The 26,236-nt window shown below is 40.1% G+C and overlaps 4 protein-coding genes across 4 annotated transcripts; 2 read left to right on the top strand and 2 right to left on the bottom strand.

Moving 5' to 3' along the window:
• The first annotated feature begins 828 nt into the window (after positions 1 to 828).
• cfap221 (cilia and flagella associated protein 221) lies at positions 829 to 15,155 on the top strand. Its single transcript, XM_069675696.1, has 23 exons — positions 829 to 955; positions 1,096 to 1,196; positions 1,370 to 1,456; positions 1,549 to 1,644; positions 1,786 to 1,886; positions 1,979 to 2,082; positions 3,473 to 3,632; positions 4,262 to 4,500; positions 4,687 to 4,798; positions 6,439 to 6,526; positions 8,351 to 8,437; positions 8,560 to 8,655; positions 8,828 to 8,915; positions 9,055 to 9,140; positions 9,232 to 9,312; positions 10,207 to 10,314; positions 10,423 to 10,575; positions 11,336 to 11,421; positions 11,527 to 11,605; positions 11,690 to 11,790; positions 13,302 to 13,391; positions 13,491 to 13,583; positions 14,990 to 15,155. Exons 1-23 carry the CDS (start codon positions 829 to 831, stop codon positions 15,153 to 15,155), a joined length of 2,529 nt encoding a protein of 842 aa, XP_069531797.1.
• Positions 15,156 to 18,337: 3,182 nt separating this feature from the next.
• On the top strand, positions 18,338 to 24,638 carry LOC138603634 (gamma-crystallin M3-like). The gene is made up of 4 exons (XM_069675508.1): positions 18,338 to 18,369; positions 23,723 to 23,741; positions 23,892 to 24,158; positions 24,360 to 24,638. Exons 2-4 carry the CDS (start codon positions 23,733 to 23,735, stop codon positions 24,636 to 24,638), a joined length of 555 nt encoding a protein of 184 aa, XP_069531609.1. The 5' UTR covers positions 18,338 to 18,369; positions 23,723 to 23,732.
• Positions 19,517 to 20,375, bottom strand: LOC138603785 (gamma-crystallin M2-like). Its single transcript, XM_069675695.1, has 3 exons — positions 20,354 to 20,375; positions 19,967 to 20,226; positions 19,517 to 19,792 (listed from the first exon to the last, which is right to left on the bottom strand). Exons 1-3 carry the CDS (start codon positions 20,373 to 20,375, stop codon positions 19,517 to 19,519), a joined length of 558 nt encoding a protein of 185 aa, XP_069531796.1.
• On the bottom strand, positions 20,933 to 23,125 carry LOC138603631 (gamma-crystallin M3-like). Its single transcript, XM_069675503.1, has 3 exons — positions 23,111 to 23,125; positions 22,760 to 23,008; positions 20,933 to 21,211 (listed from the first exon to the last, which is right to left on the bottom strand). Exons 1-3 carry the CDS (start codon positions 23,123 to 23,125, stop codon positions 20,933 to 20,935), a joined length of 543 nt encoding a protein of 180 aa, XP_069531604.1.
• Positions 24,639 to 26,236: the final 1,598 nt, after the last annotated feature.

Here is a 26,236-nt window from a genome sequence, read left to right as displayed (position 1 = left end):
ATAGGAAGCTGCAATCAAACTAAAACTTCCTGTTTTTACTTTCAAAATAAACCCATGGCACAAGTTTAGCCTATAGGACTCGTTCATTCGTGTTGAAAACGAGCAAGCGTGGTAAAACAGGAATAGTTAATTAAATATTTGTTAATATAATCTCTTTTAACTCTATTCACACACATAACAGTATGCTTATTCCATAAGTCCAGACTTTTGCTTTGAAAGTCGAGGCTAGCTCTGGGTCTTATTTTGGGTGTTTTGACGGAGCGTGCTTCCAACAGTTACCCACAGGACGTTAGCCCCGCCCCCTTGGAGTAACGTCCCTATGGCAACGACAGTGTTTTACACACAGGCGCTTCTCATGAAAAAGATGACAAAGTGTCTCGTCGATGGATGAAATATGGCTGTTCTGAACAATAGACAAACAAACAACTCTTAAGTAAGTTTTGAAGTTCGAATGTCTTAAAGTTTTTACAGAATAAGCTGACAAAACAGGCCAGGAAACCTCTTAATAAAGTAACGCTAGGTATGGTCAAGCTAACGTCTACAATACCTGCCATCTTTGCTTTTGCTATTGTTAGCCTGTTTGATCACATTACTCATATTAAGATTTGCCACACCTCTACTAATCAAGCCTATAAAAGGAGAATCATTTATTCTGAGCAGACTATCTTTCGGTATCTTCTTTTTAAGAAAGTCTTAAATATGTAACGCTTGTAGTTTGGATCATAATGCCAACATTATATTTATTTATATACACACCACTCACTCCTTGACTGTCCGCATGTTTTCTGTCATTTATCTAATGAGGAGCCAGAGCTGACTATAGCGAGGATGGAGGTGGCTCTCTCTGACCCGCAGATACTCTCAGAGCCCCTCAGGAGGGGGGCTCCGCTGCCTTTGAGCCAACTGGTGGAGAGCAGGAGCAGATCCAACATTCCAAAACATCTATTGGAATCAAGTACAAATACGCTTGACATCTAAAGCCCTCTTAGGGGCTGCAGTTACTTTAGTTGCATTACAGACGATAACTAAGGGTGCATTAAAAAGTGTTTTGCTGTACTTAAAGCGTATTACATTTAGTATTTATCCCCCTAACAGAAATCTATGCCAAACTGAAAAGCAACAGCCTGATCCAAGCAGAGCCCCCGGAGCTTCACTTTAGAGGGTTTGAGCCGGGGAAGGGTTACGTGAAGAGTCTGGTGAGGAAAGACATTCATTCATATTTCACTCTCCAATTCACAGGCTACATCGGATAGCTAATTTATTGATTGGGGAGATGTTTTATATTGTGTGTCAGTTGTGCTTTCTGCTGGGGGCAGGCTTGTTTAGCTATGGAAGTCTTGTGAAGGACAGTGGTATGGTTTTTTCTCAGAAAATCATCAACATCTCATCTGAAGTGATGAATATTCACATCATTCCAACCCAAACAAAGCACTTTGAAACTACTTATACCAAAAAGGTACTTCATTTTTTATCACAGATTGCTCACATGAGTATACTATTACGACCTCACTTTTGGTTTCAGCTGTGTTTCATCTGTTTTCCCTCAAGTATCGACTCATCCCAGGCCTTGCCTACGCGCTGAAGATCAGGTTCCGTCCCGATGAGTGGCGTTACTTCTATGACAGCGTTCGGATCCACTGCAAGGTTTGGCTCCAGCAATCTGCCCCCCCTCTATGTGTGCTGTACTGCAGTTGGCTATGGCTCCCTTGCAGCATGCTTATGTGGTGTATTTTAACACTTTTTCTCTTTGTCTTGTTCATTCAACCCTCCTATGTCCTTTCTAAGGGGGAAGACAACCTGTTAATCCCAGTTCATGCCTACCCGGTCATCGATGACCTGCACATCCCTCCTCACATCGACCTATCAGCTGTACCGCTTGGACAAAGGTGAGTGTATATACCATGTTTATACCAATGGGCAGATTTTTCAGCTGTTCATCATATCATAAAAAAGTAATCTCATCCCTTTTTGTCTCTAGTGTTTGTCAGGCTATCCCTCTGAGATGCAGCTGTCCCATTGACTTTGAGTTTCAGGTGTTTGTCATTCAGCCCCATGAGGCCTTTTCCATCAGTCCTCTGACAGGTATGGTACAGTTTTATGTAACAAAATAATGCAAATGGATTAAGAATGCATAATGCACATTATTTCTACAATACATTTTATGGCAGTTTTTCCCTTTTTCCGAATAAGATAACACTGAGCATTTGTTTGCATCGACAAAAAAAAGTTGTTTTTCCTCATTCACCTCATTCAAGAACCTGAGGGATGCCGTCCACACAACACAGCGTGTGCACACAGTGACACTAAGCAGTATTCACGGTCTGGAAAGCATCACAACACATGGCGGAACCAGCACTTGAGATTTAGATTACATAAGAGAAACAAATGAGTTTCTTATTTTGGACCTGCTTCCTATGTTTAGCTCTTTCCTGTCTGCGTACACAATAAAACAAGGCCACATCAAAACACGGCCAGGTCACAATATGAAAGGTCTTCACACTGCAGCCAACAGTGGTAACTCAGCATTATATTATTTTAAGGCAAAATTGAGCTGTTGCTTTTTTCAAGCTATTTTAACTCTGTATCGGTCAGTATTAGCTTAATATGTCAACTATTACAACTGTTTATTCAGTAGGTTTAGCTTCCTTTTCAATTCTGTATCCACTGCTGTCAGCTATTTATTTCTTCTACTACTTAAAGGGAGATCATTTTTAGGGACTCACGATATTATCGGCACGTTATCGGTATCGGCCGATATTGGCTTAAAAATGAACAGATATCGGCCAACACACCGATATAATTAACCGATAAAATAATTGGCTGCTGCATACTTGATTAAATGCCCGACCTCGGCGCAATGTCCCCGGCGCGAAGAAGACCTGCGCGGCGCAGCGTGATGAGATCACGTGTGTCTACCTGCAGCATGAGAGAGTTAGAAGCCAAAATGTCCGTGGTGTGGAAGTTTTTCAAAGTGTCCGAAATAGATAGCAAAACTGCTGTTTGCAATGACTGTTCAGCTTCGGTGATGTCTTTCAACACTACAAACTTGATTAACCATCTCAAGACCCGTCACCCCGACATTGTAACAAATGTGATAAGAGTATCACCATTATACTGTACGCTAATTCCAATACAGAAGAGAGTTGATGATCTCTGCAATTAGGTGTGCGGGAAAAAAATATCGGCTAAATGAGTTGTAAAATATCGGCATATCAGATATCGGCAAAAAATCCAATATCGTGCATCCCTATTTTACTATTTTATGTTTATCCAGTTATCCAGTACTTACCTTCTTATTGCAACCATTTTTAATTAATTTAGCGATTTGTTCCGCTAACTTGCTAACAGGTTTTAACAGACGGTGTTCATCAACTGACTCAGCTTGAAGGAGCTATGTGTGCGTTTAGCTCGTTTTAGCTGGTAACTAACTACACAAGTGATTAATCCCTGTTGTCTTTCCCTGCTCCTCCAGGTGTGATACCAGCCAACGGTGAAGTGAATATTATTGTGACCTTTAGGCCTTTCCAATACGAGACTTCTCAGGTCACCATCCAGCTGATCATTTCACAGTTCAACACTAAACCCTACCTCTGCACGATCACCGGACGTTCCGCTCCTTATCTAGCCCGCAGGTAATAAGAGAATTGTTGATGTAGTTGAAAATTGACCAGTCAAATAAGCATAACTTTGTGTTTATATATTTTTACTAGCTTCTATACAAGTTTTTATGTGAAAATAAACTACCAAGCTAGGTGGTTCTTTTGGGGGTAAAAGTGTGCAGTCAGCTGAATTCCGTGTGTGCTGATGTTTAACCCTGTTCCCATGAGAAAGCGGAATGCCATCCATCACACAGTGGTATCCATCCAGTGACTGTCTTGGTGTTATCTCTCCCGAAAGTTAATAATTCATGAAAACAGCTTGGTAGCAGGTGCAGTAATATCAAGATTGATATGCCTCCTGATAGATGTTTAGCATATAAAACATTCTCTCTCTGTTTGTTGTTCCCTGCAGTAGAACCAAATAAAAGATGAGATATGTGCAAGAAAAGATAAGGAGATATATGCTAGAACGTATGTTCTGATAGACGCTCTACTAAAAGTAATTGCAAGGCCTTAATTCTGGTTCTACTAGTATGAACTGTGCAACCTTTTATTAGTCGCATCATACTGATGAATCTGTTACAAGTGAGCATGTGGTAATTCCGTCAAGGTAAGAGCAAGTTGCATAATATGTTCACTTTATGTACTTCTTTATTTGACAGTGAGTTTGGAAGAAAGCCTGGGAGTGCACGTGCAGTGCCTGCAGATGAGGAATTACCTTCACCTGCACCCCAAGTGCCTCAATTTAAAACCAAAAACAGGTCAACCAAGGCGGGTGAAAAGTCAAAGGTACAGACGTCCAATCCTGGACTGAAGCCTCCGGTAGATGTCTGTACCCATGCAGGGGTTGCAAAGATGCTGATTAAAAACACAGATAAACATGGCTCTAAAGATAGGGAAGGTAAATCACACCCAATCACACTTTTTATGAACTTTTATTGGCATGCATGTCACTTCATCAATCTCATTAATTATTGCATCCGAGTACTGTTCCATTTCACATTGCTCTTCCACTTGTTCCCATGAAGTACGTGCAATTTCGGTACAAATAAAGTATGTCTCATGTCTGTCATTCCCTTCCCTTCAGCATCATTCTGTGGCAGTCTGTCTGCTATGCAAAAGAGGAAGATAAAGGAGGCCCACTTTATGAAGAAGGTTCGACAAAATGTGAAGGAGGAGCAAGCCAACCGCCTCAGAGGGTAACTGGAATTTACATATTTCTTTTCTGTTCTGTGAATGTTTGGAGTTGCTTTTAAAATCATATATTTATACAGATGTGTAAAAGCAATACAATCACATTGGATGTTTTTTCCTATCCCGCCATTTTTTTTTCATTCATTATTTCATAAGTTAGCTCCCCGACGGATGGCAGGCAACAGACCGCTTACATTAAAAAAAACAGGTGAAATGTGTAACGTTGCGCTTTGGTTTTGGACAGAACCACTTCTTGGTTTGGTTAACAAATAAGATCTCAGTTTGGGTTAGAATAAGTAAGTAAGTCGCATTAGCAACATCACATATGTGGGTCAGCTTGGAAAAGTAACTTAATAGTTTTTGTAGTTTTTGTACCCAGTTACCAAAGTAACTTAAAAGTTTTTGTAGTTTTTGTAGTTTTTGTACCATGTTACCAAAGTAACTTAAAAGTTTTTGTAGTTTTTGTAGTTTTTTTTACCATGTTACCAAAGTAACTTAAAAGTTTTTGTAGTTTTTTTTTACCATGTTACCAAAGTAACTTAAAATTTTTAGTAGTTTTTGTAGTTTTTGTAGTTTTTTTACCATGTTACCAAAGTAACTTAAAAGTTTTTGTATTTTTTGTGTTTTTTGTACCATGTTACCAAAGTAACTTAAAAGTTTTTGTAGTTTTTTTACCATGTTACCAAAGTAACTTAAAAGTTTTTGTATTTTTTGTAGTTTTTGTACCATGTTACCAAAGTAACTTAAAAGTTTTTGTAGTTTTTTTTACCATGTTACCAAAGTAACTTAAAAGTTTTTGTAGTTTTTTTACCATGTTACCAAAGTAACTTAAAAGTTTTGGTATTTTTTGTACCGTGTTACCAAAGTAACTTAAAAGTTTTTGTATTTTTTGTATTTTTTGTACCATGTTACCAAAGTAACTTAAAAGTTTTTGTAGTTTTTGTAGTTTTTGTACCAAGTTTCCAAAGTAGCTTAAAAGTTTTTGTAGTTTTTGTACCAAGTTTCCAAAGTAACTTAAAAGTTTTTGTAGTTTTTGTACCACACAGGATTAAGACTTTGGTCTTCTTCTTTGACCCATCCATCACCCCCAGAGACCCCCTGAAAAATGACATCAAGATGAAGCAGTTTCTTGCACATGCTGAAGGACCCCAGCCTTCTCAGAAAGTACACATGCCTCTGCCCTTTCTTCCAAAGAGTGTCTATGTTAGATGTCCAGTCCCGCTGCAGCCCTAGATGTTTGTAGGTCCTGACCACCTCCACGTCAACCCCCTCAATGGACACTGGTTGCATATGTGGTCTGTTCCACCATCTGGAAGTCCTCCACCAGGCTCCTGTACTCCCCCTCCTGTCCATTCCTGACACAGCCAGCGATCACAGTGTCATCTGAGTATTTCTGCATGTGGCAGAGCTCAGAGTTGTGCTGGAAGTCAAAGGTGTAGAGGGTGAACAAGACAGGGGAAAGCACCGTCCCCTATCTCTGTCAGCTTGTCTCTCAGGGGTAGGGGCTGGATAGTTTTATGGTTGGACATACACTGAAGGGGCTCCCCGAGTTTAGCAGAACAGGCCTTGAGCATCCTTGGACACACCCCGTCCGGGTACACTTAAATTAAAAACTTGATTAAAAATATATATTTGTTTCTTTCAGGCAAGTTCGCCTTGGTGAGGACCCCGTGTCAGAGGACACTAGGCGGCAGATAGCAGAGGAGAGAGATATTGCACTAAATGAATACATGGTAAGATTGATATTCATACAGCAACAGAGCAATTTAATGTCGAGCGGGGGCTTTTATTTACCCTGGCTCCCCATTTTGTCCAAGTCCTACAAACTTACAAACTCTCCTGGCTTCATGGCAGTAGAGCTTTGCATGTAAGGTGTTTACTTTCCTCTTCGTTTAGACATGACATTTACTGGACATGTTAGTCGCCAATCACTTATGCCGCACATGATATGCATACCGATTGTTTATAAGATTGAAATATAAGTGTGTGTGTGTTCCTTTCCTTTGGCATGTTATTTGAACACTTGACACAGACATGTAACAGCACTTCCTCTCACATCTGTAGCGTTTTATGGTCAGGGAACCTATGCCTTACTACAGAGGATAAACATGTTCGAGTTCCAGACCTTCTCTCATGATGGAAGAGAGGGTATATACATTTGGAATGTGGAATTTGTTTTACAGATTAAAACATCAATCAAGATGAGATCTCCACAGGTCTGTTTCATTCGACGCTACCAAAACTGACTCAGACTTTCTCTGACTACCGTGTTTAAATGGTGTAGATCAGGTCACTCTTACTTTGCAGTGACGTTCGTATTAACACTACTGTTAATAGAACTGCATGCTCAACATTTTCTTATTGCGCCTCGTGTTTGCTCAAACTTTAGCAAAGCATATGACAATGCAGCTAACAAAAGCATTTCATTTCATCGCTAACATTTTGACTGTTTGGTAACAGAAAAACTTTCAGTAAGTACATGCCATGTCTGTGAGAAGGTGTGTGCAAAACCATGTCACCTTCCCCCCAAATAAGGGTCAGTGTTTGATCTCTAAGTGACCAGTACGTGCCAACAATGTAGCAATTCATACCTGTGATGCTTTCAAGTGCTTATTTAGGTAATATCAAGATAAAGATTTTACACTGTTCTACCAGCAGGGGGCATTATAGTTAGAGTAAAACATGGTTTCATACAATTCTCCAATAGCTCCAATAGCTCTACCCTTTGCCTTCTCTTTAATGTACTATTCATAGACAGTCATTGGTACTATTCTATTATGACCAAATTCAGTTAAAGTTGTGCGCACAGGGGTGAATACAGAAGTCTGTTGCTTTTGATAAAATTCAGGTTGGTGAAAAATTGCTGCAGAAGCAATTTGACTTGAACCTGCAGCTACAACTGTCGGACAGGTAAAAACACATTGAACTCACAGTGGGGCTGTGAAGAAAACAAGATGGCTTTTTCTGCAGGTTTTGCTTCGAGCTAAACTCCATCCATCATTTTAATGTTTCAATTCATCTGCATCCAAATATAATAGTTGTACAAATGTCATTGCCTCATCGTTAAGAAGGTGTGTAAAACAGCATGCCTCCACAGTCATGCCGAGTCAATAGCTGGTGATTAAGGTGGTGCGTTTGGTATGTTTTCATGAACTTATTGAGGTCTTATCAACTCATAGATGTTCTATTATGACCATGTGGTGTTTTACAGCAAAAAACTAAAACCTCTAAAGCTCTAAATTTTGTATAACCACCTGAAAAATCCTCGAACAACTCAGGCACATAACATGACACTCGCTGCATTCGCCTCGCAAGCCAATCATTGCCATACTTTGAATTTAGCTTACACCTTCTGCCATTACCAGAACTCTGAAGGGCCTTGCAAAAGAACACGGCGTCTACCTTAACTTTTTTACCACATACTTATTACACTGTTACATTAATAAGCTGCGTTCTTACTAATATTGACAGTGTTATTGCTGCGAGTATTGCCGTCCTAGCACATTGTTACATAGTTGTGTCCTGCATGCTGTGTCCTTTAACTGATTATTTTGCAGGTAAAAAGGGGAGAAGTAAGAGATGAAGACTTTGCTGCTGGACAACAGAAACCTTCCTCCAAAAGGGTGCTTGTTGAAGCCGGACAGGTAAACCCCAGTCTTAAATTAAATGAATACATTACTTACAGTCATGCCTGATATTTAATTAAATCTAACATGCAATTCTATCAGAGATTTCAGCCAATTAAAATACTGCTAACCTTCACCAGGCCTGTGAGGGAGTCCCATCCTTCCAGTTTCACGACAGTTTTCAGCAGGAGCGGAGACAAAGAGCCCTCACGCTGTTTCAGCAAGCAGCACGCAAGGTACAAGTAGTGTGAAGTCACTGAATGCACACATGCACGAGCATTTTGTAAGATAACAAACAACCAGTCAATTCAATTTTTTCATGACACCTCTTTAGAGATTACAAGAGATGAATGTCAGTGGTCACTACCTTGGATAATAATAAATAGCATCCTGTTCTCGTACTTCCAGGTCGTGATCAGATGTCGGATGAACCGCAGGCTGGCTTGTTTGAAGAAACTGTCAGACAGTCTGAAGAACGTGACCACGTCAAAAAAAGGTTCGATCACTGTGTCATGTCAGCACAGCATGCATGATTCATTTTATTCCTCCAGAAAACAAATGGAGTGAAACCTCCTTTGGTCATTATGAGCTTCTTATAACATTCAACATAACACTTTATGTCTCATCTCTTTCAGATGAGATGACGAGTGAGCAGAGAATCTCGCCAGACAGAGTCTTTCCGTTTGCTTTCCCCATTTTTCAAGAGGAAGACGATCTGTTGGTGAGTACTTTATTTTATCTGTGTAAATCAGAGGAAAGGCCTTCGTATTCAATCGAACGAGCGATGCTATTTGTCTCCTTCATATGTCCAGGCTCACAGTAGTTTGGACACACTGCCTGTGGATTCCACTGATGTGACTGTGACGACATGTATTCCTTTCTTCAGCCTTCAGGTAGGTCATCGAAAATTCAGGCTTAGAAATCAACAGGTAAGCACTGAGCAGCCACGGCGGAGAGAAATTAAGTACATTCCTGAAGTTGTGCACTCGTTTTTTTTCATGTGTCACGTCACCATGTGCTTAAACTACAACATTTCATAAGGACATATTCGTCTAACAGCTCTAATTTACTTGTTTTAAATTTATTTCCAGATTAAAAATGGAGGAATTCACTAAGAATTGCGGCAGAATCGAGAGATGTTTTACTAGTTTCCCTCTCTGTAAAGCAGCTTCATATTTTAACCAAGCGCGCAGCAGCAGCTCATCCAGATGTCATAATCCCCGCCATGTGTCAAGTGTGCCTGATTGGTCTCCTGATTATAACAATAGTGGCAAAATATTCTTAACCAACTGAATGTACAATTTTTGATTTAAAAAAAAGTTTTCATGATCACTGTAAACTCTGAGCATGACAGCCCTTATAATACTGCGCCACAGTTCCCACCAGCTCTCTGCAGACAGTAATAATCTCACTCTAACTGTGCGGTGCTGTTAGTGCTGGCGTCTGTGACTTAGACGCTTTTTGATAACTAAGCTTTTAATAAATTAATTTAAATATGGCAAACAGCACCGGAGCAGAGACACGCTGTTTGCGCCGCAGCGCACTTTGAGGTGCGTGTGCTTCAAGAGTTTGTCCATTTGTGTCATTTGCACAGGTTTAGCGGGTGCAAAAGCGGCGCAATCCCTTCATGAATTCCCCCATAAAATGTTAAAAATGTCAAAAATCAACCCAAACCTTTTTACTTGCAACCCCATACGAACTCAGTCAAGTCAGTCTATAAGCCATTAACTTATCTGTGTCTGTGTTCTGTTGCTATTAAAACATGTTGGTATGGTTTGTCACTCTAGGCTCCTCAGCACTACAAGCTTATGGACTACCGGCCTTTGTCAGCCTGGGAGGCTTTTAATTCTTACAGCCCCACCACTCTGGCCAGACCACTTCGCACTGCAGCTCCAGTAACTATGCAGAACCTAAACATACAGATTCAGCCAATTTAAGAGAAAGATATTTATTCATTCTTCATATGTAATATTAATTTCTCTCCCTGTGTTGTCACATTTTAGGATCATTTGGTACATAAGGAGCCCAAAGCACGGGATGAACAACAGCATGACAATAAAGAGGAGGATGTCACAGCATGGGAGGCTTTCAGTTTCACCTCCAGTGCCCCTGAAACTCTGCTCAGGCCTTTTCCAGCAAATCCACTCCGGATCTTTGTAAGGCTCGTCCTTAAAATCCAAAGTTAAAGGTGCTATATGTACCTTTTAGAAAATCCTCATTCCTTCGACACGGTCGGCCGTTAAATGCCCGCTCTAACATAAATACACGGCATCACTCCGCCATTGTGCTCCGTAACCAAACGGCAAATTTCGCCGGCGCACCAGCAAATCATCACAAGCATTTGCGAACATTAGGCAGTCAGGGCGGCTGGAGAGAGCTGGGATGTGCTGTGAGAGGAAAGAACGCTGCACCCGGTGAGAGAACGCTGCACGCGGGTTTTGTTGCTATGACAACAATAAGTTGTGGGTTTGTTTTGATTGCCAAAAGCAATCGAAGGTCACCATGATTCGCATGCCCTGCCGATGTTGACTCTAGTTTTCCCCCTGATGTCAATCACTTCCTGTTTGGTCAGACGGGCTTAACTAGCTAAAACTTTGTTTTTTATTCTTGTGTGTAGTTTGTGTTGGTGTTGTAGTTTGTTGGCATTATCCATCTCCATGTCACAGCTTGCGTTGTCTCAGTCTGTTGACTGTAGTGCCGTAGTATGAGCTCTCTGCAGAGGTACTCGATAACGCGCAGGTGCGTCACATCCTCTTGTTTCCTGGAAAAACCGCCCCGAGTGCGTTACATAAAAATCTTTAAATCTTACATTTAAAGTCTGAAAAAGAATGATTTGTGTTTCTGTGTAGGATACATGATGTATATTTGTAAGACAGTATGTTTACACTTCTGTGTTTATCTCATCCCTTGCTTAAGAACCCAGCTCCAGGCCTGCACAGTTACAAAACAACCCCTAAATACCTCGAGAGTGACCTTGAGTTTCATCTCTGCCCTATGCCCAGGTAACAACAACACATCTATATTATACCACACAAAGACTAAACAAAAACAAATCACTATCCCAACATTATAATGAAATCAGTAAGAAAGTGTGTCTGTGCGTACAGGTATACAATCCCTGAGAGCAAAATGGCTGACATGAGGAAACAAACCTCACACACTCAGAAGACGCGTCTGGATCGCCAGGTAATTTTCAGAGACGTAGTAATTTTACATCTGTTTTGTTTGGACTGACGGAGATATGTATTCTTTCTTCTTCCCCAAAAACAGGAAGTGATCCGAGGGCTCATAACATGGAAGAACTTTGATCTGATTGCCTCGTACTCTCTGTCCAACAAACCTGCTCACAAATCTGACCGTGCCCCACACAGGTAGGCAGAACTAAACTTGATCAACCAACCAGCTAATCATAATTTCTTGGCATAGAAGAGATACTTCTTGATCTAAAGCTGTTTATCAAAAATACTGACGTCCTTTACATGTCTGGGACATTCAAACCTCGGAATCAAATGACTTGCTGAACAGCTGGTGACTTGGAGTAGAGAAGATGATGTAATAGACCTGAATGAAGACACAGCACAGCTTGGTATTTAATTCATCATGTCACATAGAGAATTACAGAAACATGACGTCTCACAGTCATCCAAAATAAAGGTGTAATAGACATGTTCAGACACCATCTAGTGCCAGGTAGAATAGTTGTCCAGCTGGCTGTACCTTTATTTTGCTCTGATAGCTGGCTCTGATTTAATTTAGTTTTTGTAAAGTTGTTTTCTTCTTGTATTCCCCATTTCTACTTTGTAAATGAGTCCCTAAGGTATTATTATTAAATAAATAGTGAGTGATGAGATTAGTTTGTATCCCTCAGGATTCACTTGATTGCAGTGCAAATGACAATCTAGTTTCAGTTTGAAGCAATTTGTGAAATTTTGATTATTTAAGAAAAATGTGATTTTAAAAACATACATAAATGATTTTAATAATACGGCAGCACGGTATGCTCATGAAATAAGTCTTTCCTTTGATGTGATACACCTCAAGCAGAAAACGTTCAGTGTGTGTGCAGAATACAGAAATACAGGAGGCACTGAGCCCAACACACTGTGTTCCTTTGAACCGTGAAATAATAACTTATTTAGTTTTTTAAAATACAAACAATATGGTATTTGAAGGTTGCCAGAGCCTAATGGGGAAAAAAACTCCCCAGAACTCACCTGAAATGTAATGATAGTGTTTTAATAATGATGTGCATTAAATGTTTTAAATTGAATTTATAAGTAATTTAAAACAGTATTCATTAAATTACAATCTCTTGTGCTAGCAATGTCAGACTAGACACTGGTCAAAAAACCTGCCAACACGTGGCTTCATTGCTTAGTTGGAAAGGTTACAGTCAGCATTCAGACCCGGGTCAACTGACTCTGCAGTAGACCCGGGTGATCATTGCCTCAGCTCTGATCGGCAATGATGGGACCACAAAAGAGTTTGATTAACAGACTGAATGAGTGATAGATACAATAAAGACCTAACCACCGTAACATCTTCACTGGCCTCCATGCTGCTCACCAAAGAATATAGTTTTATGTTAATCTCCAGTATGCATCGGACCAGTCTACCTCGCCTACTGTATCCCACAATGCAAAGCGCTGGAACGTCACTGCAGCAGTTTTAATCACGGACAGCAGAAGTGGGCGCTATAGCTAAAGAAGCAGCGGTTATTGTTTACTTCCGCCTGCCGTAGCATACTGCCAAATGAATTTGAAAAGCTCCTCCATACTACATACTACTGCCAAACGCAGTATGCAGTATAAAGTATATAGCATGTAGTATGTAATATGTAGTATATAGTACAGCATTTCGAATGCTGTGTTGTCCTCTACAGATCAGTCGCCTACAACACAGATATACTGACAGAGCCTCCTCCTCCTCTCACCGGCCCTCAGGATGATCTGGATCCACTGAAGGACGAACCGTAAGCACATCTATTGATATCTGGTTAGAAGCCTTTTCTCTGCTGTTTAAAGCTACATCGCTGCCTTCATGCTCAGATTATGTGTTTGTCTGTGTGCAGGTATCCCATCGTCCAACTTACACCAGAAATGATCAAAGCGGAGTTTTTGCCTGGGAAGGCTCTGGTCTCCAAGGGCAACCTTACTAGCGGCAGGTGTGTGTACTGGCGTTATGTGTGGGTACCCCATACCCCCGAACCGGGGTTTGAACCGGGAACTTCTGACTGTGAGGCGACAGAACGGTGCAGCCCTACACTTAAGATAAACGTCCAGATTTTGTACCTGAAGTTTCTCCAACAAAAACACGAACACATTTCATGATGCCAATTTTTGTATTATAACATAACTAACATAGTACATTGAACTGTTAGAGTGAGGCACCATAGGCTTTGGTGAACAGGAATGTTAAAGACGCTTTAAAGGATGTTAGAAAGCCAGATTATTGTGTGACTGTAATGAAAGGACGGAGTCCAGAATGACACCCAGGTTGCAGACTTGGTGATTGGTAGATTGAACAGCCGTCCACGTTAAGAAGGCAGCCGTTGGTACCCAGAGCCATGAGCTCTTTGTTATTGTTGTTCAGCTTGAGTTGGCTGGATGATATTCAGATGGCCTGTCCAGTGGAGAAATAGGGCTGTGATATTTAGTCGAAGCATCAGAAGCTCATATGTAGACCGTTCAGGCGCAGAATGTATTGTTTATATGGCTACAACTTTAGGGCACATACTGCATAGAGTTGTGTGAGTAGACAGGCAATAAGAAGGTGATCTTTTCCTGCCAGGGGTCTGACAGTAACTGCAGATCAAACATTAGAAATGGTAGATTATGTGTAATTAACAAAACTGCGACACTTTAGTCAAACTATTTTTTCACAATTAACTCTCCGCCTGTTCTCTCGTCCATACCAGTGTCAGACAGTCGCTGACAGAGGGCTTAATCAAGCTGAGGGAAGTAGAAGGGGGGTTCAATTGTACATTTGTACATGTAATAATAGACTGCATGTGTCCTGTAAAATGATGGGCCACAGGGTCGGAAGGCAGACTTTGACCAGGAATTTGGGCCACATGTGATTTTTAATTGTTAAAATAATGGTATTTTATCATTTGTTTTGGCACGTTTTAAGTAGATTATTCGAGCAATTTATGCCATTTTCAACTTTTTGAGTTTGTTCTAGCTCTTACACAGGTCCTAAATGTCCTCAATCAATAAAGGATGATCTTATTTGATGTGGCATAGACAACTTTTTGCTTACATTCAAGGCTTTATTTAATATATTTCTATCACTATTCCTGGGAAATTATTAAATTTTCATGATTTTAAAATCTTTTCAGAAAGACATTTCATCACATTTTGACAAGTATTTTATGATACGGTTACGACGATGATTGACAATGATTTTCTGAAAAGACGTTCTGCATTTTAATGTCTTTATTTTATGACATTGGTTATATTCACATTGATAGTGGTTTGGGTGCATCATATCTGCTGAAACTTGTTTCTAAATGAGCTATTTGAACCTCCTTATTTCTTTCCTCAATAATGCAACATGTTTCTGTCACAGGCACAGGGGGGAGCGTCAGGCTGAGGCGTCCCACAGGTCTGAGTTTAACCAGATGGGAAGAAGGGTGATGACCAGGCTAAAGCAACTTGTAGCCACTGACAGAAATTCTGAAGAGGCCTGTGGCAAAACAACCCCCACTCACTCCCAGAAACACACTTCAAAATAGGCTTCGTTCCAACACAAACATGCACACACGCACGCAAATGAACACAACTGCTGGACTACGAATAAGCATACTCACCTGTACCAGATGCTACATTGTCTGCCTCCCTTCCACCAACTAAAATTACCAGTAAGCATCCTCGTTGCTATAGCAACGCTTTATAATATTCTAACAAGCTCCATCACATTACTGACAAATGCATCCAGGAAAAAGATTAATTCTAAAGACACATGACATGTACATACACTGTTTGAATGAGGGCTGACCCACACAGGAATACTGAAGACTGTAGCTATTATGCTATTATATGTATGTATAACATTTATAACATTATTTAACATTTTTCTTTTTGCATGTCACTTTATTGTCAAGCTTGTGCCCAGTAAATGTACGTTAAATTATTTTATTCTTTCTGTTTTTAAAGCACTCACCATAAACCCAATGTGCAAACAGGAGTAGTTATGATTCAGCAGGCCTAATTCGTGCGTCAACACACAGCAAGAAATCAGCCTTGTCCGTTTCAAATGTTCACCACACCTGACCATCCTGAAAAAAAAGAAAAAGCATGAAAATCCTATGGCAAGTATTTTTTGTTGTGATGCAAAGAGCCTTAACATGAGTAAGTTTGGATATTATCTTTGTGCCTCTTCTGCCTTAAATATCACAAGAAGGGTTAAGTCGTGAATAATATTGCTTTACTTGTGTATATAGAGTGACATAAATTTCATTACGGATTTTACAAGTTGGACTGAATTTGAGCAACATGTAAGTCCAAGCAATGTTTTTTATGGAGACTATTTTCGAAAGGATAGCACAGTTAAAATCGACATATCTACATTTGAAGTTCTCTCATAGTATAGCAAAGTAAAGAAATTCAAAAATGGAAGGAAAACAGTTTCATCTGAATTGAGATGCAATGTTAAAAAGACAATCAAAACATTTTATATTAACAATTTTCAGGTTACATTTCTTGCTGCAAAAATGATTGTATTAGTAAGCAGTGAATCGAATCCACCAATGAAAAAATATATATATATGAAAGTTATTTATAGTTCGTGTCATACTGGATTCGATCTCACGAAAGCAAAAATAAACTGCATCGATCTATCTACATAATCCATCAGTTTATCCCCTACACCAACAACTCCCAAACATGGCTACCATCCTGTGCCCCATCACTCACCTATGTCGACGCTGTGTAACATTTTGTTTTGTGCTGATATAAAACTACTGATTACCTTGAGCGAGTGAGGAAACAAACATTTTTATCAAGGTGTTTTGTATGTACCTCAACTAGTAGACCTACATGCTGGATAAGGTGGTAAATACGCTACTATGCCATCTTTTTGTTTTGTCATATTGTAATACACATTAACACATTTTGAAATACTTTAGAGACGGTGTACACTGGTGAAAACTAAAAAACACATTAAATACATGAAATAATTCTTATCGAGGAGCAACAGGAACATTATGCCAGTGATTATATTCCACCCACAACACAGCGCGACAGCATCATGTAGGGATGTACAGAGACACTAAATCTGCAGTTAGACTTCCTATATCCCATTGAGTTTTTAGTATACAGTGATCTTAGTGACCAAGCATGTCTTGTTTTCATTTATCACACTGGACAGTGTATTAATATCTATGGGCATCATTGTTGTACGGCAGTGTTCCACCACTTTTTGTCAAACAACTTCATAGTTTTAAAGGTTTATTACACCAAATGTCTAAATTCTAACAACAATTTATAGTTTTATTCCAGCCAAATACTAATGATATTAAAGTTTAAAGGTCAATTACACTGAAATAATTAATTCTAACAACAATTTAAAGGTTTTAAAGGCCAAATATATATTTTTTATATGTATAACATTCACATTTTCATGAGAGCAAGATGTAGTGATAGAATCTTTATTTATAAATATGTACAATGAATGCTGTGGGCCTCTGAACAGACAAATATAGTAAGGAATGTCTTAAAATACACACTGCATTGATAATTTGATATCAGATCGTCTACTTAACCTACTAAAATAGAGCTATTTACTTTCAGCTGTTGTGAATAAAGGTGGAGCAGCGCCCCTGTGTGGACTTCCTCTGACACTGCAGTCTGCACTCTATTGAGGCTGCCAGAAAGATCTTTCTAAATGTCCCTGACAACCACTTCGAAAGATTTTGAATTAATGCTGATGGCTTGTTGGGAAGCACATAAACATTACAATGTAACTCCAAGTCAATCACACTTCTGGGATATCAACCTGTCCAGTTAGGAAGCAACACTGATTGTGAATCAATTTCACCTGCTGTTGTGCAAATGGAACATCCAACAGGTGGACATGAGAGGCAATTAGCAAGACAACCCCTATAAAGGAATGGTTCTGCAGGTGATGGCCACAGACCATTTCCCTGTCCTCATCCTTTCTGGCTAATCCTCCCCCCCACATTTTATAACATACAATTCTATATAATAATTCATGCGAGGTTAAAATTGAATCATTAAAAAAGTACATCAAATAAATAATTCAGTTGTTTAAAATTCATAAATAAATAAATATAAGTTAAAAAATCCTTATATAATATTAACATCAATACTAATGCATTGAGAAAGGGAATTATAGGGTTAAGACGAACATACAAAGTAAACATGGACACAATTCATTGCAACACTTGCAGGGTATAAAAGCAACCAAGCTCAGAACAGAGCTCACTTTTGCTCAGACCATCAACGAGACAACATCTCTCTACGTAGACAGTCTACAGCCAGCTACCTTTCATTTTTTCAGTGTGTGCCTTGGCCTGAAGAAGACCCACAATAGGGTCGAAATGTCGCAACCTATAGGTACACGGATTTTTGTTTAAAACATTTATAAACAATTTTAATTTATTTTTATTTCTTTAAAAAACAAAACAAACGAACAAACAAAAACATTTTTGGTGTTTTTATTTTAATTCATTTTAGATTAAAAGTTAATTTGAACATTAATAAATATATATAAATACAGTTTCTACTACTTTTGGTTTTACCTTTGCTTTTAAATCTTTATTAAATATACTGTAACGCTGCTGTTTCACCACCAGGAGGCGCTCATGTTTTTATTATATCTTCTCTGATCTGATCTTTAACATCAAACATATTCGAGCACAAAAACCTTAACTCAAGGTCCTCTGACCGTCTCGTCCAGAGCTTTCAACTCAGCAGCTCTCATCATGTGTTCATACAAACGTCACGGCGACCTCCAGCATCGCTGAGAACTCTTTAAGATGAAGACCATGAGATAGAGCTGAAGAAGCTCGTAAGTGAGAATTAGATTACGACACAAAATTATCTGTGAGTGAATTTTAAACATACTCAGACATGTAGCTGTTAGACACAACCATAAAAAATACTGAATAAGTTTATCTCTTTTTCTTCTGTTCATCATAAACACACAGTCTAAAAGTCTGATTCTCTCTCAGAGAACCAAACTCACCACATCTCTACTCGATTACCCAGAGTTCTCTCTGCTCTCATGGAGAAGCACATGTGCTGGAGTCTTTGTTGACTCCGGAACTTTCTTTGTCCTTGAAGAGAATCTGGCAAAATGTCAAAGACTTTCAAAGAAGCACATTTCATTTAAATACACACATCAGTCGTTGTGTTTAATTACATTACCTTTGTGTTTTATATATGTGAAACAAACCTTCATATGACTCTCAAAGTGAAACATTAAAGCATCGTCAGTCTGTAACGTTTGTAGTTCTCTTTGTGTGGATTAAATTATCCGATTTTTATTCACACTGTTCTGAAGAGTGTTTCTCTGAACAACACAAAGGCATGCAAAAGAAGTGGTCAAAACCTCTTTGTTTTAAAGGTCAATACAGAAGCACGTTAAAACTGCATTCTCTCCAATGTCCAATGGCGACTCCACTGATTGTAAGTGTGATTCTATAGAAGTCTATGAGAAAACGAGCCTACTTCTCTCTTGATTTATTACCTCAGTAAACATTTTCCATCTCTATTTTCTTTTTATAGTTTTTAGAACTTTTAACGTGTTTTTTTTGAACAGTTGGAAGACTCCGCCCCTTTTTCATGTGTAAGAACTGAGAACATTTGTAGCTATTAGAACTTTAGAGGAACTTTATTAGCTCTGTCTTTAGACATGGTTCTTTCTCAGCACAACAGGAACCGTCAGTGATTTAAGTGTGGAGTGATTGGTCAAACTTATTCTTAAAAATGGAACAAATCTGTATATATATGGAATGATGATCTATGAGATGCATTTAGAGAAAACCCAGAAGAAGAGTCACAGTTTGCTTCTCTTTATTGACACTGTAGTTTCAGTGGAATCAGTAAAACATTTGGAATCACGGCGTCGGATTTAAAACTCTGTGATCCTGCGGAAAGACCCGACCCCGGGCGAAGACGCCCCCCAGTCCCCGTGCTGCCGGTACTCTCCCCGCTCCAGGAGGAACTGATGCCCCCTGTAGTTCGGGAGGTCGAAGAACACCCAGGCTCCATCGGTCACCACGCAGGAGTACGCCTCACGCAGCTTGTAGGTGTCGAACACCGAGGGACAGTCGTCAGAGCACTCCACCATCTGACCGCCGAAGTCTGGCCGCTCGTACAGCCTCAGCCTCCACGAGCTGCCGTACACCTTAATAACAGAAAGGGTTAAAAATATTCAAATATATATGATACTGTATTTATATATATATATATAACCTCCACAAACTGCTGCTAACCTACAGTTAAAGAAACGTATCGCAGTAAGCGGCTCTTAACAAACTTAACAGACATTAACAAACTTCCTGAATCCTTTGACTCTTACATTCTTGACAGCACGGCAGGACTTGATGCTGTCGCTGAAGGCCATCCACTGCTGGTTGTCGCTGTACTCTCCCGGACACAGGACGTACTGGAAGCCTTTGTAGTTGGGCCTCTCGTAGACGACCCACACGCCGCTCTCCACCCGGATGGAGTTGCAGCGGCTGAAGTACGAGTGCAGGTCGGCACAGTCGCTGCTGCAGTTGTAGCAGCGACCTTGAAACTTCTTCTCCTCGTAGAAAGTGATCTGAGGCAGCAAAACAACTCCAATATTATATATATAATGTATGAGTATTTGTGTATATAATGTGAGCATTAATTGAGTGTATAAAACTTGGCGGCTGGTGTAGCAGGCCTCATCTCACCTTCCCCATCCTGACGCTGTGCAGACCTCCTCTGTGCTGCCGCTCCATCAAAGTATTTATCGATAAATAAAATGTGCAGAGTCAGAAAGGCTTTGATAGTCAGATGAGGCAGATTTACATATCAGCAGAATGTCTGAGAGCCGTTTGATTCGCTTTTGTTCAGTGCGACGATGAGTGAATCAAACACCTGCTGGAAGAGAGACGCTCACAGTCACACAGGGGATTCGAGTTTGGACTGTTTTTACAGATTCATACAGAAAATGATCTTTTCACCTTCCTGTTGACTTTTTTTGTGTTTTTTCTGTTGTTTTTAAAACTTCAGTCTCACAAACTGAACGTCAGAAAGTTTAAAACACACCAGCAGGGAAGAATCTCCGTGAAGCAGCTGTTTTATCATGAAAGAATAAGTTACCTTTAACAGGAAATAACATTCACTGATTGATTGCTGAACTCTGATTTTCAGAACATGCAGAGGTGAAATTTAACAGCCAACCAGCAGGGGTCGCTGTTCACTTTGGATAAAGGTTGCAGAAGAACAGACAGGAGTCAGGATCAGTGGATATCTGCTTTATTTTTCCACCTGTACATTAATAATGTAGCGTCAGTTAACACGAGTCCATGATGCGTCTGATGGAGCTGAACCTCGACATGTTGTTCATCCCCATCTCCTGCAGGTTCCTGTACTCTCCTGGTCTCAGGTACAACATCCGGCCTCTAAAACCGGGCTGCTCAAACATCAGCCAGTGTCCTTCCATCACGTTACAGGACTGACAGTCAGACATGCGGAAGCGATCCATCATGCTGTCGCAGTCGTCCACCAGCTCGTGCATCTGGCCTCCGAAGTTCTCCCTCTCGTAGATCCTCATCTTGAAGGGCCCACGGTGCTGAGGAGGAGTAAACATTAGAGACACGTTAGAGACATTGAGCTTTAGTTTGAACCAGTTATAATAAGAGAAGTGAAGGAAGAGCCAGCAGAGAAATAAGGAACTGAAGGCTGGTGAATGAAATCTGAACACTGGAAAACGTCTAAACTCAAAGATTCCCAGGACTTTATCCATTTCTGTCAGAGCAGAAAAACTGGTGTCACTGTCTAAACAGAGGTTAGCTACATGCTAAATCAAAACGAACTGAAACCACTGGAAAACTTGAGAGACTGTGGCGCTCCACCTACATGGAAGAATCTGGTTTAGTCCGGAAAGAGTCTAAATAAATACAGGAAGGACCTACGGCATGCTCGAGGTGTCTACTACTCCTCCCTTATAGGAAGAAGAAAATAAAAACAATCCCAGGTAACTTTCCGGCACTGTAGCCAGGCTGACAGAGAGTCACAGCTCCATTGAGCCATGTATTCCTATAGCCCTGAGCAGTGATGATTTCATGAGCTTCTTTAAAGACAAAAAGATCAGAGACAGAATGTGTAACCTCCTGCCGTTAACCAGTGCAGATGTATCTTTGGAAACTGCTCAAAAACCTGATGTTTACCTCGACTTTTTTTCTCCAACTGATCGTCCTGAGCTAAATTCCATCAACCTGTCTTTGAGCCACGATTTCAACCAAGCTGCTTTAGGAAGTCTTTCCCTCAATTTGCACTTCTTTACTAGATATGATCAATATGTCTTTATGGACTGGTTCTTTTAAACTAGCTGTAAGCCTCGTCTTAAAAAAGCCTACTCTTGATTCAGGCACCTTAGCTAACTGTAGACCTATATCTAACCTTCCTTTTATCACAAAGATCCTCGAATAAGTAGGCGCTAATCAGTTGTGTGGCTTTCTTCACAACAACAGTCCATTTCAGGACTTGGTTGGTAAGTTGGTTTAAATCTTATTTATCAGATCGATCTCAGTTTGTCAATGTTCATGATGTGTCCTCTATGCACGCCAAAGTTAGTCCTGGAGTTCCACAAGGTTCTGTGCTCGGGCCGATTCTTTTTACCTTATATATGCTTCCTCTGGGTAATATCATGAGGAAACACTCCATTAACTTTCATTGTTACGCAGATGATACTCAATTATACTTATCAATGAAGCCAGACGAAACCAATCAGCTATCTAAACTAGAAGCATGCCTTAAGGACATAAAGATCTGGATAACTAGAAACTTTCTGCTTCTTAACTCAGACAAAACTGAAGTTATTGTGCTCGGCCCCAAACACCTTAGAGACTCTTTCTCTAACGATATAGCGGCCCTAGATGGCATCAGCCTGGCATCCAGCACTACTCTTAGGAATGTGTAGCTAAAATAATCTAATCTAATATGTAGTGTAACTTTCCAATCTCTGTATCTAATCTAATATAATCGAATCTCTTATTTATACAATGTAATCGTATGTAGTATCTAGTGTAACAGTCTAATCTTGAGTGTATCTAATGTGATATAATACAATTACTGGTGTATCTAATCAAATCCCTGGTTCGTGGTGCGGCATACGTACCGTGGGAATCATGCGGCTTGACCGGATGCAGTCACTCATACTCATGCCCATCAGCCGCTGGTTGTCGGGGTACTCGCCCCTCCTCACCAGCATCTGGTGACCCATGAAGTTCGGCTTCTCGTAGACCATGAAGAGGCCGCTCTCCACACGACAGGAGTTACACCTGCTCAGGTACGAGGTGAGCTCGGGACAGTCGCTGCTGGTCTCGTAGGAGCGACCCTGAAAGTTGCGGTCCTCGTAGAAAATAATCTGCAAAAAACATTTAAAGAGTTATTTGGACTCTTTTTGACATTTGGCCCTTTTTAATCTTATTAATCTTTGTCCATCAGTTGATTTGTAAATTGCACTTACCCTCCCCATGGTCATGATATTTGGGAGCTAATCTCAGATGTACAGCTTCTACATCGACCCTTTTCCCTTTTTATACATTACACAGCCGTAGTATTTCCACATGGCTTGTGCTGAAACCTTTGAGTCATCACTCTATATTGTGGCAGCGGGCAGCTCTATAGGATAGCAGACCTCACTGTATGTTGGAATCTGCTGTAGTTATTGTTGGCTGAATATATGGGTTTAATGTTAGCTCCATCATCTGTTTGATTCATAACTTTTCTGTAAAATTCTCCAAAGAGTTCAAATAAGATGTGAAGATGAAGTCAAACTTTCTGGAAACAAAGTTCAGTAATAGAGAAGAAGATACACGACAGATTCAAAAACACATGCTGGTCCTGTAGGTTTACAAAAGTGAAAATTTAAATGTATTTAAAATTTTGACCTTTCATGACCTCCATTACCTACATTCACCATACAATAATACGTATTCAGGTGTGCTGTAAAATGAATGCGGGCCCACATGAAGCTGGTGATGAGTCATGATGTTTCAAACAAAGGTGTGACAGGTGGTCTGCGGCCCACGGTCCATATAAAAGCGGAACCTGCGCTGGCAGCATGTGCAACAACCAGAAGCATCATCATGGGTCGAGTACGGTGAACATGTGTTTGTCTCATGTTGTAGAAGTATAACACTGATTAATGGTTACAGATACTGTGTGGACATTGTTCTACATTGGGTCAGAAATAAAATGATTCTGAACTGTCTTCCAGCCGTCATAACCTTCATTTTTTTCTGCAGATTATTCTCTACGAGGACAGGAACTTTCAGGGTCGCTCCTATGAGTGCAGCAGCGACTGCTCCGACATCCACATGCACCTGAACCGCTGCAACTCCTGCAGGGTGGACAATGGCTGCTTCGTGGTGTACGACCGCCAAAACTTCATGGGAAACCAGGTGTTCCTGAGGAGGGGCGAGTACTCTGACCTGCAGCGCATGGGGAGCATGATGGGCATGATGGGAACTTCCATGATGGAAAACATCCGTTCCTGTCGCATGATCCCCATGGTAAGAGAGTTTGGTTGATGGTCATAATTTAATTCTCTGTGAGGGATGTCGCTAGGAAGTAAGTGGCTTAATGTCGTCAAACTCGGGACTCTCTTTTCTAAAGTCCAAAGACAACAACCTGGTGAACATCCAGAAAAGGCTCCAGAACATAAAGGTCTAGAAATTGATGGGCTGATATCATGTCTTGTGTTCCTCCTGCAGCACAGGGGACAGTTCAGGATGAGAATCTATGAGAGGGAGAACTTCGGAGGAAAGATGCAGGAGCTGATGGACGACTGCGAGTCTCTACAGGATCGTTACCTGATGTCTGACTGTCAGTCCTGTAACGTGATGGACGGACACTGGCTGATGTTCGAGCAGCCCGGCTTCAGAGGCCGCATGATGTACGTGAGGCCTGGAGAGTACAGGAACCTGCGAGACATGAGCATGAGCAATATGTCATCCATCAGCTCCATCCGACGCATCATGGACATGTGCTGATGTTCTGTATGTCACTAAAACTATGGATAAAGAATAAAAATCATATTTTGAAATATCTCTTGTGTTCTGAATTGTCTTTATGTGGAGTGAAATTAAATACTTTAAAATGAATAACTGTTGAAAGAGACGCAATTCAAATATAGAAACTGACAGTCAGACATCCATTATTTGCATCTGCCCTGGTAATAAAGTTATCAATACATCAGCCCTGGTAAAAAATGATAACAGATACAAAATCATTCTTACAAATTATAAAGTGTCTATTAAAATTAGTTGACAATTCTTTGCATAGATCAGGTATAACTCAAGTTCCTGAAATGTGACTCATCACAGTTAAAACGTTATGAAAGTCTTTTATTTAGAAATTTGGATATAACAAAAAGCTGTTATCTTTTCATTAAAAAGTCTCACTCACAGATTTATTAAGACTGTCCTATATTGTCCATATTTTACAAATAACAATAACAACACTGGAGATCAACTCAAAGGCTCAACTTTGTCATTTCACTAATAATTAACAATAGTGGAGCTAAAAATGTCCATTTGTCCAGTTGGAGGAGCCAAATGAAGGTTGTTACACACCATTGTGGTAATGCTCGTTTTGCACCAAAGTAGTTAAGCTCTTGTTTTCAAAAAAATATGGTTATGTTCTTTTCTTAAACATACTTGTTACACTCTTGTTTTGCACAATTGTGGTTATGCTTTAGTTTTGCACCAGCTTGGTTTTGCGCCAACTTGGTTATGCTTTAGTTTTGCACCAACTTGGTTATGCGCTTGTTTTGCACCTTCTTGGTTATGCTTTAGTTTTGCACCAACTTGGTTATGCACTTGTTTTGTACAAACTTGGTTACGCTTTAGTTTTGCACCAACGTGGTTATGCTTTAGTTTTGCACCAACTTGGTTATGCGCTTGTTTTGCATCAACGTGGTTATGCTTTAGTTTTGCACCAACTTGGTTATGTGCTTGTTTTGCACCAACAAGGTCACGCTCTTGTTTTGCACCAAAGTGGTCACACTCTTGTTTTGCACCAACATGGTTACGCTTTAGTTTTGCACCAAAATGGTCACGCTCTCGTTTTGCACCAAAGTGGTTACGCTTTAGTTTTGTACCAAAGTGGTCATGCTTTAGTTTTTGCACCAACTTGGTTTATGCGCTTGTTTTGCACCAAAATAGTTACACTTTTGTTTTGCACCAACATAGTTACACTCTTGTTTTGCACCAAAGTGGTCACACTCTTGTTTTGCACCAAAGTGGTCAGGCTCTTGTTTTGCACCAAAGTGGTCAGGCTCTTGTTTTGCACCAAAGCGGTCAGGCTCTTGTTTTGCACCAAAGTGGTCACGCTCTTGTTTTACACCAACATGGTTGCGCTTTAGTTTTGCACCAAAGTGGTCACGTTCTTGTTTTGCACCAACATGGTTACGCTTTAGTTTTGCACCAAAGTGGTTACGCTTTTGTTGTCAGTAATGTCAGTTACACAGATATCCATTCAAAGTTTGCGAACACAAGTTTCTAGAAGCTGCTGATCAAACTAGACCAAATAGTTGTGCAGCAGTAAAAATAACTGTGGTGAACAACAACTTAAAAATTTATCTTTTTAT

This window comes from Semicossyphus pulcher, unplaced genomic scaffold, assembly GCF_022749685.1.
Source record: "Semicossyphus pulcher isolate SPU_LCO1_2020_fin unplaced genomic scaffold, fSemPul1.0.p SCAF_24, whole genome shotgun sequence".
NCBI lineage: Eukaryota > Metazoa > Chordata > Actinopteri > Labriformes > Labridae > Semicossyphus > Semicossyphus pulcher.
Note: the sequence above shows the minus strand (reverse complement) of the source record. Positions and strands in the feature narration are given on the sequence as shown.